Here is a 12285-nt window from a genome sequence, read left to right as displayed (position 1 = left end):
TACAACTATATATCCCATCTGTCTGTCCTTTAAAGATGGAAAGAAAACTTTTACAAAATTAACAGCTTGTTTCACAGACCCTGATTAGCTCTAATACATTTAGCTAAAACAGTAATGAGATGTAAAACCAATCTGATTGCTGTATTACATTTCTTTTACCTTCTAAATGCAGAAACCCTTGGTTGTAAATTAGAGGCTATATTTTGTTTCCCTTACCAGCAACAACAATTACAAAAACAGAGGTAGCTTCTGAGAAAAAAACAAAATCACATACAGTACTAACTTAAGTCAGGAGAAGGCTGTGCGATGAACAATACAACTAGTGTGCTGCAACTCATTTTTTGAACTGTAGTGCTTGATCTGAAACATGCCCTATTTATAATAAGCCATTTTAATTGAGTTAAGGCACACAAGAAATTGTAGAGGTTGTTTATTCATGAGGGGGTATAAACTACAAAGAATCACTTCTTTCTTACTACAAAGACTAATTGCTTCCAGATAAGGGTGTAACAGGCCATCCTTCGGCTGGTCCGAATCCAGGAACCCCGAGGCTAGGCAGGGTCCAGCTCAAAAACTGTTTCTGTAAATAACGACAGATGAGGGCAGGATACAAAGCTCTCATGAGAAGGTCTGTGCTATGCTATGCATTGAAATGACAAACCCAGCCTTTAGGATTTCATCTGAGCCCAAACTCATGTATTATAATAGCTACTGTATATTAAATAATAAAAATAGCATTCTTAGATATAGAATGTTAATCTATTTTAACATGCATGCCCTTTTCAATGCAAGCCATACTGCTCCAGCAGCCAGCAGAATAGCTAAAAGGAAAGTGATCCTGCATCACTATTAAGTCTTCAATGGCCTGTACTGGTGTAGTGTACGCCAGGATTGTTATCTCCCGCTTGGGATACACTGTCATATCACACTAACATTTTTACATACTCTACATTTAGAGGGTTGTGTGTCTAATTGAATGAAATGTGCCAAGTACCTTCTTTAGCTCAAGTTATTGAGTATATCATAAAAAAGCTATATAATGAATGTAAAAATGCACAGCAATATTTTGACAACTTCCCCTGAATCTTACAGTCTTCTGAATATTTACAGGCTATAATATTTTCACTGTTAAGGCCTTGCAGTTTAAAAGGATTCCGTTTGGACAAGTTACTGTCATAATAAATATAACACCTAATAGGTTGCTAAATGTACATTTCCACGGTAATATACAATTGATATACACAAGTGATCTGCTACAGTTGTTGACATTTGTCAGCAGCTTGGTTTATTGTAGTAACACACTGTAATCTGGCTGTATCAATAACTGATTTACGGACTATTAGCACAGATGTCAAAATGGAGGGATGCCAAGACAATTTAGGCCACACACTGGGTGGTCTACAAAAGCCCTGCAGTAACAAGACCATATTTTGTAAGAAATGTTTCTATTAAATAATTTGTGAACTCAAACCATGGGCAGATTATAAAAGATTTGTAGCTTAAATTAAAAATGGTCCCACAAAACTTTCGGTAAAAAGGCATAATAATATATGCAAAAAAAGAGGCTATAAACAGATTATTGAGAAGGATTCAAACGAGTTGACAAACTCAATAGAAATAAACTACTCGAGCATACTAAAAGAGAAAAGAAGGTTGAAAGAATACCATTAATAATGACATATTCTAAATTACACTATGTAACACAATTTTTGTTCCTGGGTAGTAAGTGTTATTTCCTAATTGCTTATGCCTCAAAAGTATAGAAAATGGCTATTATTCCCCACAAACTTTGCTTTTGTGACCAGGACAGTGATATTTTGAAATTTACCTATTTCCAATGAGAAAATGGGCGAATTTGTGTCTTTTCGTTCAGAAAAAAACAACATGTGAATCCAAATTAACATGTATTTATACTAAAGTAATACAAAAATGACTACAAAAGATTTAGAAGTGAGTAGTTTTTCGAGATTTACGATTATACTGTAAATCACTTTCACGAATCAGCCCCCAAATGTAGTCTCCCATCATGTTCTCGTTATACTGTCCTTGGTAGCGGCATTCAAAGTCCAGTATATCCTGGTGGAAGCGCTCGCCTTGCTCCTCCGAGTACGCTCCCATGTCCTCCTTGAATTTATCAAGATGAGCATCAAGGATATGGACTTTGAGGGACATCCTACAGCCCATTGTGCCGTAGTTCTTCACCAGAGTCTCAACCAGCTCCACATAGTTTTCGGCCTTGTGATTGCCCAGGAAGCCCCGAACCAATGCGACAAAGCTGTTCCAAGCCGCTTTCTCCTTACTAGTGAGCTTCTTGGGGAATTCATTGCACTCCAGGATCTTCTTTATCTGTGGCCCGACGAAGACGCCGGCTTTGACCTTTGCTTCAGACAGCTTAGGGAAGAAGTCTTGAAGGTACTTGAAGGCTGCTGACTCCTTATCTAGAGCTCTGACAAATTGTTTCATAAGGCCCAATTTGATGTGCAGTGGTGGCATCAGCACCTTTCGGGGATCCACCAGTGGCTCTCACTTGACGTTGTTCCTCCCCACAGAGAACTCGGTCCGCTGTGGCCCGTCCTGCCTGTGGTAGTGCACCTTGGTGTCCCTGCTATCCCAAAGGCAAAGATAGCAGGGAAACTTGGTAAAACCGCCTTGGAGACCCATCAGGAATGCCACCATTTTGAAGTCTCCTATGACCTTGATGCCATCTCAGAAAAATGCAGATATGTATCCACTTAGGCAGCTGGAACTAAACTGAACTGGTGGGCTTAAGGCCCCTGTATTTATACTACTATTTATATTACTGGAAAGTTCTAGAAAGTTCTAGAAGTTACTCCAAGTTTACTCAGCACTGAATCTATCTGGAATGTTCTGGAAAATAGGTAAATTTCAAAATATCACTGTCCTGGTCACAAAAGCAAAGTTTGTGGGGAATAATAGCCATTTTCTATACTTTTGAGGCATAAGCAATTAGGAAATAACACTTACTACCCAGGAACAAAAAAAAAAAAAAAAAATTGTTACACGGTGTTATTATCCAGTTCAAAAATAATTTAACAGTACCTTGCCGTCAGTATTATAATTTGTAATATAAAAGCCAATGTAACTACAAAAGACTGGAGATGACTAGGGTCCAAGTTCCGTACTTACATCCAGATTTATTTTGGGAGAAAGTCCTAACAATTTGTAACTAAACACACCCCAAAAAATAAAGAACCACCAGTATCCCACAATCCACTGCATAAGAAAGTATTAACTGATCTAAAGACATTTCTTTGGCTGTATTCACACTAGGTCTGTTTCAAACGGTTAGTTTCATTTGAAACAATGTATCAATGTGCGTGGTTCACACTTATCTACGAGCAAAGGGACCGAGTTCGTTTGGATGCAAGCTAAAGTTAATTGTTTTGGTCCTGTTGACATCACAGTTTGCAAGTGCACTCGGTTCATTTATATAGTCTGTGAACCGGATGATTACAATATCTGGCAAGGCATCTTGGTATCTTGAAAGATGGCAGCTATTGATGTATTGCTTAGGTTTTTAATAGTATGTTTTAGATTCTTACATATTGCTGTGGAAGAAAGCAGGGGAATGGGGGGAGCACTTCACTAATTTAATTAACACATTTGTTAATGGGTACAGTAGGAGAATAGTGCAGTATTCAGTTACGCAACACTGCACTGTAGGCATTAAACAGTCATTTGAGAAAATAATATATTTTACTATTCTTGTGAGCTTTGTCCAGTTCTGCTTGAATTTTGGTGTCTAAACAAATTTCTAAATAAAAACATAACTAAAATGGTGAAAATTATTCACATATAAAACTGTAGGCACTAGGTGGCTCTTAGAATATATAGAGAACACTTCTTTCTGGTGGATAACAGTATAATTGGAAACTAGCCAGACACCGGACAGTAGGTTTTTTGTATTTCAGATTAATTGAGGACTTGATAAAACAGTTCTGACAACTCACCGTTTTATTCCATTTTTGACAGGGAATACCAGCAACTGTGACATTGACAATCCCTTGGTAAAATCTTCCTCTCTCCTTGTAACAGGTTTCTTTAAAACAAAAGAAAGTAATGCAGATCAGAGGGTGAGGAGCTTTAGACTTTGAAAGGCAGTGTCGCTTTTTTTTCTTGGGAGACTTGGCAACACTGCTGGACAACCTGATTTGGCGAAACTGTTGTACAAAAAATCTTGTATATAGACAAGATGGTCAACTCTGCTGATTTAACATAGGAAGTTCCGTCCATGCCTGAGTGGTGCATCATGGGAATGCAAAGAGTTTTGGTAGCAACTTTTCCCTATCTATATAATGCAAAATCTGCCTCATTTCCTATTCCAAGCCTTCTCTTTATTTAAAATGATTGTATTTTTAAACACGATTCACCTAGATTTATTTAGAGACATCCCTCCTTAACAAACATGTGTTATTATTTCTATAATCAATGTTTTGACCTGGCCTGACAAGAGCTCTTTATCGCCGAAGTGTAGACAGAAATTGCCACTGTTATGCATATTCATGAGCAGTCGAGACTTAGCAGCTGCGACATGTCTGTGGCACCGCAATTTTCAGTTGCGGTCTCCCTATTTCGAGTTGGCCACATTGGTCCAGATCATGTCATACATTCAAAATGCATCTAAGTAAACGTAATACCATTTAAGCTTTTCTGAAGACCTGACTGACAGCAAGAACATAAAAAAAAAACCTAATTTTAATTTTCTGAAGCGGTATTTCGAAGTTGTAACCACCTTCCAAATGCTCAAAACGTCCATGATTGGTTAGTGCTTTGTGTCAGGAAGACACACCACTTTGAATTACTAACATATCGGGTGTGATTTCAGAGTTACAGGGGTAGGAATAAGTGATGCGCTTTCAGTTTGAGTGGCCCGTCTCAGCAGCGAACTTGCTGCTCTGCAACTCATTTGTGCTACTGTGCCTTTGTGACTCCCAAATCAATATCAGTAAACAATAATATATATTTTATAATGTTGCACTTATTAAGATACAAATGGAGAGATAATTCGGATTTTCTAAACTGCATGTAAACCACGCCTGTGTCAACTTCATTCCTTCATGTGACTATGTGACCGGAATCAGCATTGAAGTACTGCATCTGCAAGGAGCGTTCGATAAACACATTTATCTTCCAACAAATTACCAATAAAAACATCACCTTTACCATAATGTGCATGTTCTTCTATAGGAAAATCTGAGATCTAAGAATTTATAGCAATATATATTAGGTAAGATTTACTTGAAAAAATATTTTGGAAGGACCATGTACTAGGAAACAGTCAAAATAGGTACTTACTAGTGACCTGATCTTTCTTGATATCTACAAGAAACAAAAAAGGGAGAATATATGAATTGCCAAGGGTAGATTATGAAAAAATGTATGAGCACAGAGAAACATTTAGCTGCTTACTGCTTTTAAACATTAATATTGTACCTTGTACATTTAATAGATCATGCATTTATCATTACAGGATGAACAATATTAACAACGGTATGATTTATAAAGTATATTTCAAATTCTGTATACAAAGTTAACTAAATAATGTTGTCAATGTAATATGTCCTGTGTACAGTATCTGTTTGGAGAACATGTAACTATAAACCAAAAACAAATCCAATATATAAACATTTGATATGGTATTTCTTTGTTTTACATACTCAAGTTATCATGGCCCCCTAGTGGTACATCACATACAGAAACTGCGTTTGTCAATGCTAATGCTATGGTTGTGATTATAAATAAGGTTTCTTGAGTACCAATGAATGGCACTCCAGTACAGGTAGAGAGGTTCTTCTGCATGCTTGGCAGGTGATTGCAGTCAGGCAGGCTTAGCCTCAATCCGGAGGTGTAAATCCCTTTACGGGAGTTATCCTCCATTGAAAGCCATTCTTTGTAGCAGTAGAGGTCTTTCACAGCCAGACAGTGTTCTCTGAAACAAACAAACAAAAAAAAACCTTTTTTTCTCAGGATGCCCCACATCAAAACTCCAGAAGAGCACTATTGGGCAACACCAGAAAGAACCAGTCCCAGCACTCCAGATAAGGTTTTGCATCATTGAGTAACTTACTCTCCAATTTAGACACTATGGGCACTATTTTTTTATGTGACCAAGGGGTTTACGCGTGCATTAGTAGGGCCCTGTGTTTTTCACAACTTGTTTTTTAACCTGTAATTTAGTCCTCTAGCCACACGATGTCGATATAGCCTCCACAGTAAGCCACGTAATGAGCAATTAACAATTATCGCATTACATTAACCATTTTACTTGCTCATCCCATTACTACAAAATACATATTAGCAGATTAATAAACAGAACTCTGTAGATGGCTTCTGACACTTATTTAACCGTTACATCCCTGTGAATATGTATAACAGGAAATTAAAAGGACATTTGAGTACTTCTTGAAAACCGATCACAGGCAATTATATTTAGGTCTTCATCTGTTTTCGGTTCAGCAAAATGATCAATAACTTTACATTCCGTTGCTGGTTCACATTCCATTGTTGATGAGCGACCGTAAGCTTATCTCTTTTTACTTAGACTAAAACCAATTTATAAAGCAAAGGCCAGAAACCATTTTGGCTGGAATCTATTTTTTTTTTATCTTAATTACATTTAAGGATATTGTTGTCTCAGTAGGTTTTATGGTGCCCACGAGGAACACATTTTAGTCTTGCATTGGGATACCATAGACATACTCTTCAGTGTTTCTCTATTAAAAACTAAACATATTGCAAGATTCAGAGTAATCAAAAGTAAATCATAAATTATCAACAATTAAACTTAAAAACATACTTTTACTTTTAACATTTGGGAATGTTTAATTAATAATACTACTTTATATAATATATAGAAGTTGAAAGACCAAGTCAACTACAATTCTTGAATAACACAAAATGGTGTGTAAGAGAGGCCAAAAGGGGTAGCTGCCTATTACATGGCGTGACAGGGTGGCTAAGTGGTGACGTCAGGCCAGCACCAGGAACAAAAACAAACAAAGGCAAGTACTACAGAGCAAAAAGATGCACCGTGCGCCGTTTATTTAAATACAAAAATAAAATAAAAAGTTCAAACAGAAAGAAACTTGCTCACAGAGTGAAAATAAATAATTAAACAAAACAAATCACGAACACAAAAACTCAATACTGAGGTCCGGCTGGGCAGGAGCCTTCACGGAACCTATAGGTTTTAGTTTCGTTTTTAGATTAATCTCTCGCTCCTTGCTCGCTCTCGTTTCTCCTCTTGAACACCCACCACGAGTGCTGAGAGCTGCAGGCTTTTATTTACTGTGGCCGAGGGGTTAACTATCAATTATCTCATTACCCCTCGGCCACAATCTGCACAAGGTTATTAATTATTCCTGGCAGAGGACGAGCACCAATCTCGCCTCTGCCAGAACACGTTCTAAATAAAACAAAATAACAAAACATACGGCCCTTCGGCATCATATTTACAAACATAAATAAATCATAATACAAATACAAAATAACACCGGGGTGGAGGGGGAAGCCCCGTTCTAAAAATAAATAAACAAATAAATGTACAGGCTCTTCACCCTGTTAAACATTGGGAATAAAGTAAGTGGGTCAGCTGGCTTTGTGTATTAAAAAAACCCCGATAACAGGGTTACATTCTCTGAAGAACCTTTTTTCACTCATCCGGGTGTCAGGCCCTTCCTTCCTTCTAAATACATCCCTTATTATCCCCCATTGGGGATGAAATGCCCTGCGAAGCGGATACAGTGAAGGCAGTCGTACGTACATATATCACACTTCAGATTATTTCATACATCTGGAGAACAGATTATCCAATTATCATGAAACTTGGTATTAACATTATTTGGCAAAAGTGACTGAGTATATGTATGATTGTGGAGATAAATGGAGGAGTCTGTCAGTCCATTCATCCATAACTATCTGTATGATACAATTACAATACTTGTTTTCATGAAGTACTTGCTTGGTTCAGTTTACTTTACAAAGCAATATCCAACAAACATACTGCACTATACCTGCAGATTGGTTTGGGAGCTGGCCCCAGTCCAGATGGGTTGCAGTCCTGGAATATGTAATGGCACAGCAAGGATTCTGCAGCCGGACGACAGAAGGAACTGACTGCATCCAACTCTGCCCAGGCACTCTGGACAAGGAACTCCTGGGTCTCCTCAGGATCCGCATACGAGGAGTTGAAGAAAATGAGGGATTCTTTCTGCAAGGAGCCTTTGCACACGCTACCCCGGTAGGTGCTGCAGTAGCCTGAACTACCTTTGTATAACCTGGTGCATAAAAACAACAGGTATTAACACAAGTACAATTTTGTGGCACAACAAACTGGTTTTAGAAGTATGATTCAAGACAGAATGCTGCTGCTTTTGAGTTGTACCTTGAGCAAACTAGGTGCCCAACATGCCCAGTCAAATGTTTGCACTCATTTTGTATTTCTGAAAGGATACATTAAATTAATATTCAAAAACGTGTGTTTATTTAAGAGAGCCTACCTACAGTACTTTGTGTAGCAAATGCTTACTGAATCTGAACTGATATCACCCTCTTGCAGTATGTAGGCTAATGTAGTTTATAATCCACCACAGATGTCTATTATATTTGTCCACACAACTAGATTCAAGTTTATAACTGTAATACTTTGACACATTATATAAGGATATTACTAGTATATTCTGACTTGCATATTCTGACTTGCATATTCCAGTTCTATGACTGCAGATCTCAACAGCAGTTGCATAAACCCATTTAAATACTACAGTAACAGTACTCTTAGTCTAGGTGCCCTTGAAATCCAAGACTGATCCAGCCCAACCAAAGTGTGTGTGTGTGTTTTTTTTTTTCACAATTGCATTTTAAAGGCTGAAATTTGTATCTGCCCAGTATCCTATAGTTTTATATGTTATTTGTACCTCCATATGGAGCTATAGGGTTTGTGGCAGACTATTGACTCTCCATACAAAATACAGATATATTGTGAAAGTTACAATAGACATTTTGATCCTGGTAGAGTAGACCATGGACAAAGGCATAGGAACATGTTCAGGGAGGAAAAAATGTACTTGTATAGCTCTGGTGATAAGATACTCAGAACAGTATTTTAACCAAGTTGTGTCTTGCTAGTTTTGTACCATTACTTGTGCCTTTGCTTCATCATAGGGCTCTGTGGCAGGGCGAAAGCTCTAAAATGTAAATAGTGTGTGTGTGGGAATGTAAGGTTGGCAGGGATGGGATTAAATCTGTCCCTGCCAACAATCACAGGTGTGGCTATTTCCCTATTAGGTAATTGAGTGTTAATTGGGGAGTGGCCCCATGTATAAAATGCGGCTAAAGCCAGGGCCCTGGAGGGTGACGACCCCCCCCACCAAAAAAAAAACACTATCCCACACGCTGCATTTGCGAGTGTACTTCCAAACATTTGTTGCAGATACCTATTCAGACCGTTGGTGTGGTGGTCCGTCTTACTTTAATACACACAATCTCGATTTTGTTATCGATTAATAGTAGCCTACTCACTTTAAGAAAAGCCTCCAGTAAAACTAAAAGACGATGCTGCACTGTCCTGCACCGTGTCTTGGTTTTTTCGGTGGAATGTAAAGAGGGACTATTGATTAGCCTATCAGACAGCTAACCCTCAGATGTTGCATTTTTAAAAATAAATTTCTTATGATCGAGTACACTCACATGACGAAATATGTCCACTTTGTCTGTCAGAAAGTGCAAATGTGGTAACGTTACATTGGTAAGCAGAAATCAATATTTTGGAGATGATTATTGTGAAGAGTCTGAATCGGATTCATTTGCTTCCCGAAGCAGATTTTTATTTGCCAGTTTGTCTTGATACGACAGCAGAGCTCCTTGTTGACTTGAATTTCTTTATATTTTTAATTTTACTTTTACAATGGCCTGACTTGTGCGAGGGGCCGACATAATACTTGCGAGACTGTTTCGACTCTGAAGATGCGCGCGGGGGCCCCTTAGGTGTGGGGCCCTAGGCCTTGCTCTAAGGCCGGCCCTGGTTAAAGCCTTTGTTTTATGAGAGGGAGGTTTTATTAGGTATGTAAAACTGTGTTTGTATCAGGTCAGTGAAGGCGAATGCCCAGTCTGACAGCAGTGATTGTGTACATTTGTGGATTTTGTTTAAACCTTTTGTTTTGACCCTTGTGCCTTTTCACTTTGTTATTGTGTTTTGTTTTTGTGTTAAATAAATGTGCGCAACAGTGCTTCACTGCAGCTTCTGTCTCTGAGTCTCAAATTCCATCTTGGGCCTCAGTGCTATCTTGTCACTGGCTACGTATAACAAATATTATACTGTGCTTCATTGGTAATATTTATTTATTTTGAAAACATAAATAATATGTATTTCTCATCCATTGCGGGACAAGCACATCCTGCAATGGAGCTTATTGCATAAACAGGAACCATAGTTGATCCATGAAATGATTCCAGTATACTGGATTGGATAACTATGGATCCTTAGATTTCAACAAAATATGACTCTCGATTCTAGAACTTCCTCTCAACCAGAAAATTATTTCTTTCACAGAAAGACCTTTTTAAACAAAAATAAATACTGCTGGTTCTGTATTGTTTTCTACAACATTTAAAAATACATTTTAAGAGCCAGAATAATCCAAATGAAAAATGATTTTTTAATGTCAGTCAAACAAAACACCATCTTCCTGTAATTTTGGTATTGAAACTAAAGCGCATACATTTTTAGCTTGAAATGAGGAACCGAGTGAGTATTTACCTCCTTACTTAAATGTTTTTTTAATACAAAGTCTATTTTTATTAACTATGGATGTTTTTTTATTAATAGAACTGTATATATTATGTATTATTTACTCCTTTACTAAATAATTTATTTTCTATTTGTTAATTACCGAAGACAGTGGAGCTATGAACCCTTTTTTGTTTTGTTTTTTTTTTGCATGGAATTCATTCTTACACCTCACATAAATCACACAAACCTACTTGGAGGCAACATTTGACATGGGAACTGCATCTCATAAATTTACATTTATTCAAATTCTATTCCATCTGCTTTGCTTTATCCCCAATTGAAACACTGATGATTTAAAATAAACCATTTTAATAACTGTGTTATCAGTTCCTTTAGCAAATTTATGCAGTGGAACATACCCTGCTACACATTTTCATTAAACAGTCATTTCAGATGTATTCATGGTGTGTGTGATCATTTTGTAGTGCACGGACCATAAGTAACAAAGCATCTCTGCTAACGCTGGTTTGCACCTTTCAAACAGCAGACCCAGATACCAGAACTACATGTTTCAAACAGCAGACCCAGATACCAGAACTGCACCTTTCAAACAGCAGACCCAGATACCAGAACTGCACGTTTCAAACAGCAGACCCAGATACCAGAACTGCACCTTTCAAACAGCAGACCCAGATACCAGAACTGCACCTTTCAAACAGCAGACCCAGATACCAGAACTGCACCTTTCAAACAGCAGACCCAGATACCAGAACTGCACGTTTCAAACAGCAGACCCAGATACCAGAACTGCATGTTTCAAACAGCAGACGCAGATACCAGAACTGCACGTTTCAAACAGCAGACCCAGATACCAGAACTGCATGTTTCAAACAGCAGACCCAGATACCAGAACTGCATGTTTCAAACAGCAGACGCAGATACCAGAACTGCACGTTTCAAACAGCAGACCCAGATACCAGAACTGCACGTTTCAAACAGCAGACCCAGATACCAGAACTGCACGTTTCAAACAGCAGACGCAGATACCAGAACTGCACGTTTCAAACAGCAGACCCAGATACCAGAACTGCACGTTTCAAACAGCAGACCCAGATACCAGAACTGCATGTTTCAAACAGCAGACCCAGATACCAGAACTGCACGTTTCAAACAGCAGACCCAGATACCAGAACTGCACGTTTCGCACTTTCGTGCACTTTTATTCACACAGATAAACAAAATAAACAGAACACAAAACAAAAGCCTAGGTCCCACTTGGAGCACTAGCTAAACTTTTACCCACACTTACACTAGCATGGGACCGCTAAGTGGTTTACCCGTTTCAACAAAACCACTTGTTACATACGGTATACAAGTTTTACACTGAATACCCAGGTTCACACAGTACCTTTACAGTTTCTTTCAGACTTCACACAGACTCCTACTTCAACCCACCACTATGGTCACTACAAAATAATCACACACACTGTGAATACCCAGTACATACACAGGCAGGGCTCTTGCCCTGCCACACA

The 12285-nt window shown here is 38.2% G+C and overlaps 1 protein-coding gene across 1 annotated transcript in view; it reads right to left on the bottom strand.

Moving 5' to 3' along the window:
• musk (muscle, skeletal, receptor tyrosine kinase) overlaps nt 1-12285 on the bottom strand; it is a 92921-nt gene that overhangs the window by 36827 nt on the left and 43809 nt on the right. Inside the window, exons 9-12 of the mRNA XM_058997095.1 lie at nt 8034-8297; nt 5778-5950; nt 5317-5340; nt 3972-4060 (exon numbers count right to left, since the gene is read on the bottom strand). Of these exons, the coding sequence (XP_058853078.1) occupies nt 3972-4060; nt 5317-5340; nt 5778-5950; nt 8034-8297 (550 nt within the window). The remainder of the gene's footprint in view (nt 1-3971; nt 4061-5316; nt 5341-5777; nt 5951-8033; nt 8298-12285) is intronic.

The sequence above is a fragment of the Acipenser ruthenus genome, chromosome 2 (assembly GCF_902713425.1).
Source record: "Acipenser ruthenus chromosome 2, fAciRut3.2 maternal haplotype, whole genome shotgun sequence".
Taxonomy (NCBI): Eukaryota; Metazoa; Chordata; class Actinopteri; order Acipenseriformes; family Acipenseridae; genus Acipenser; species Acipenser ruthenus.
The sequence above is the reverse complement of the archived record's forward strand: the minus strand, read 5'-3'. Positions and strand labels throughout refer to the sequence as shown.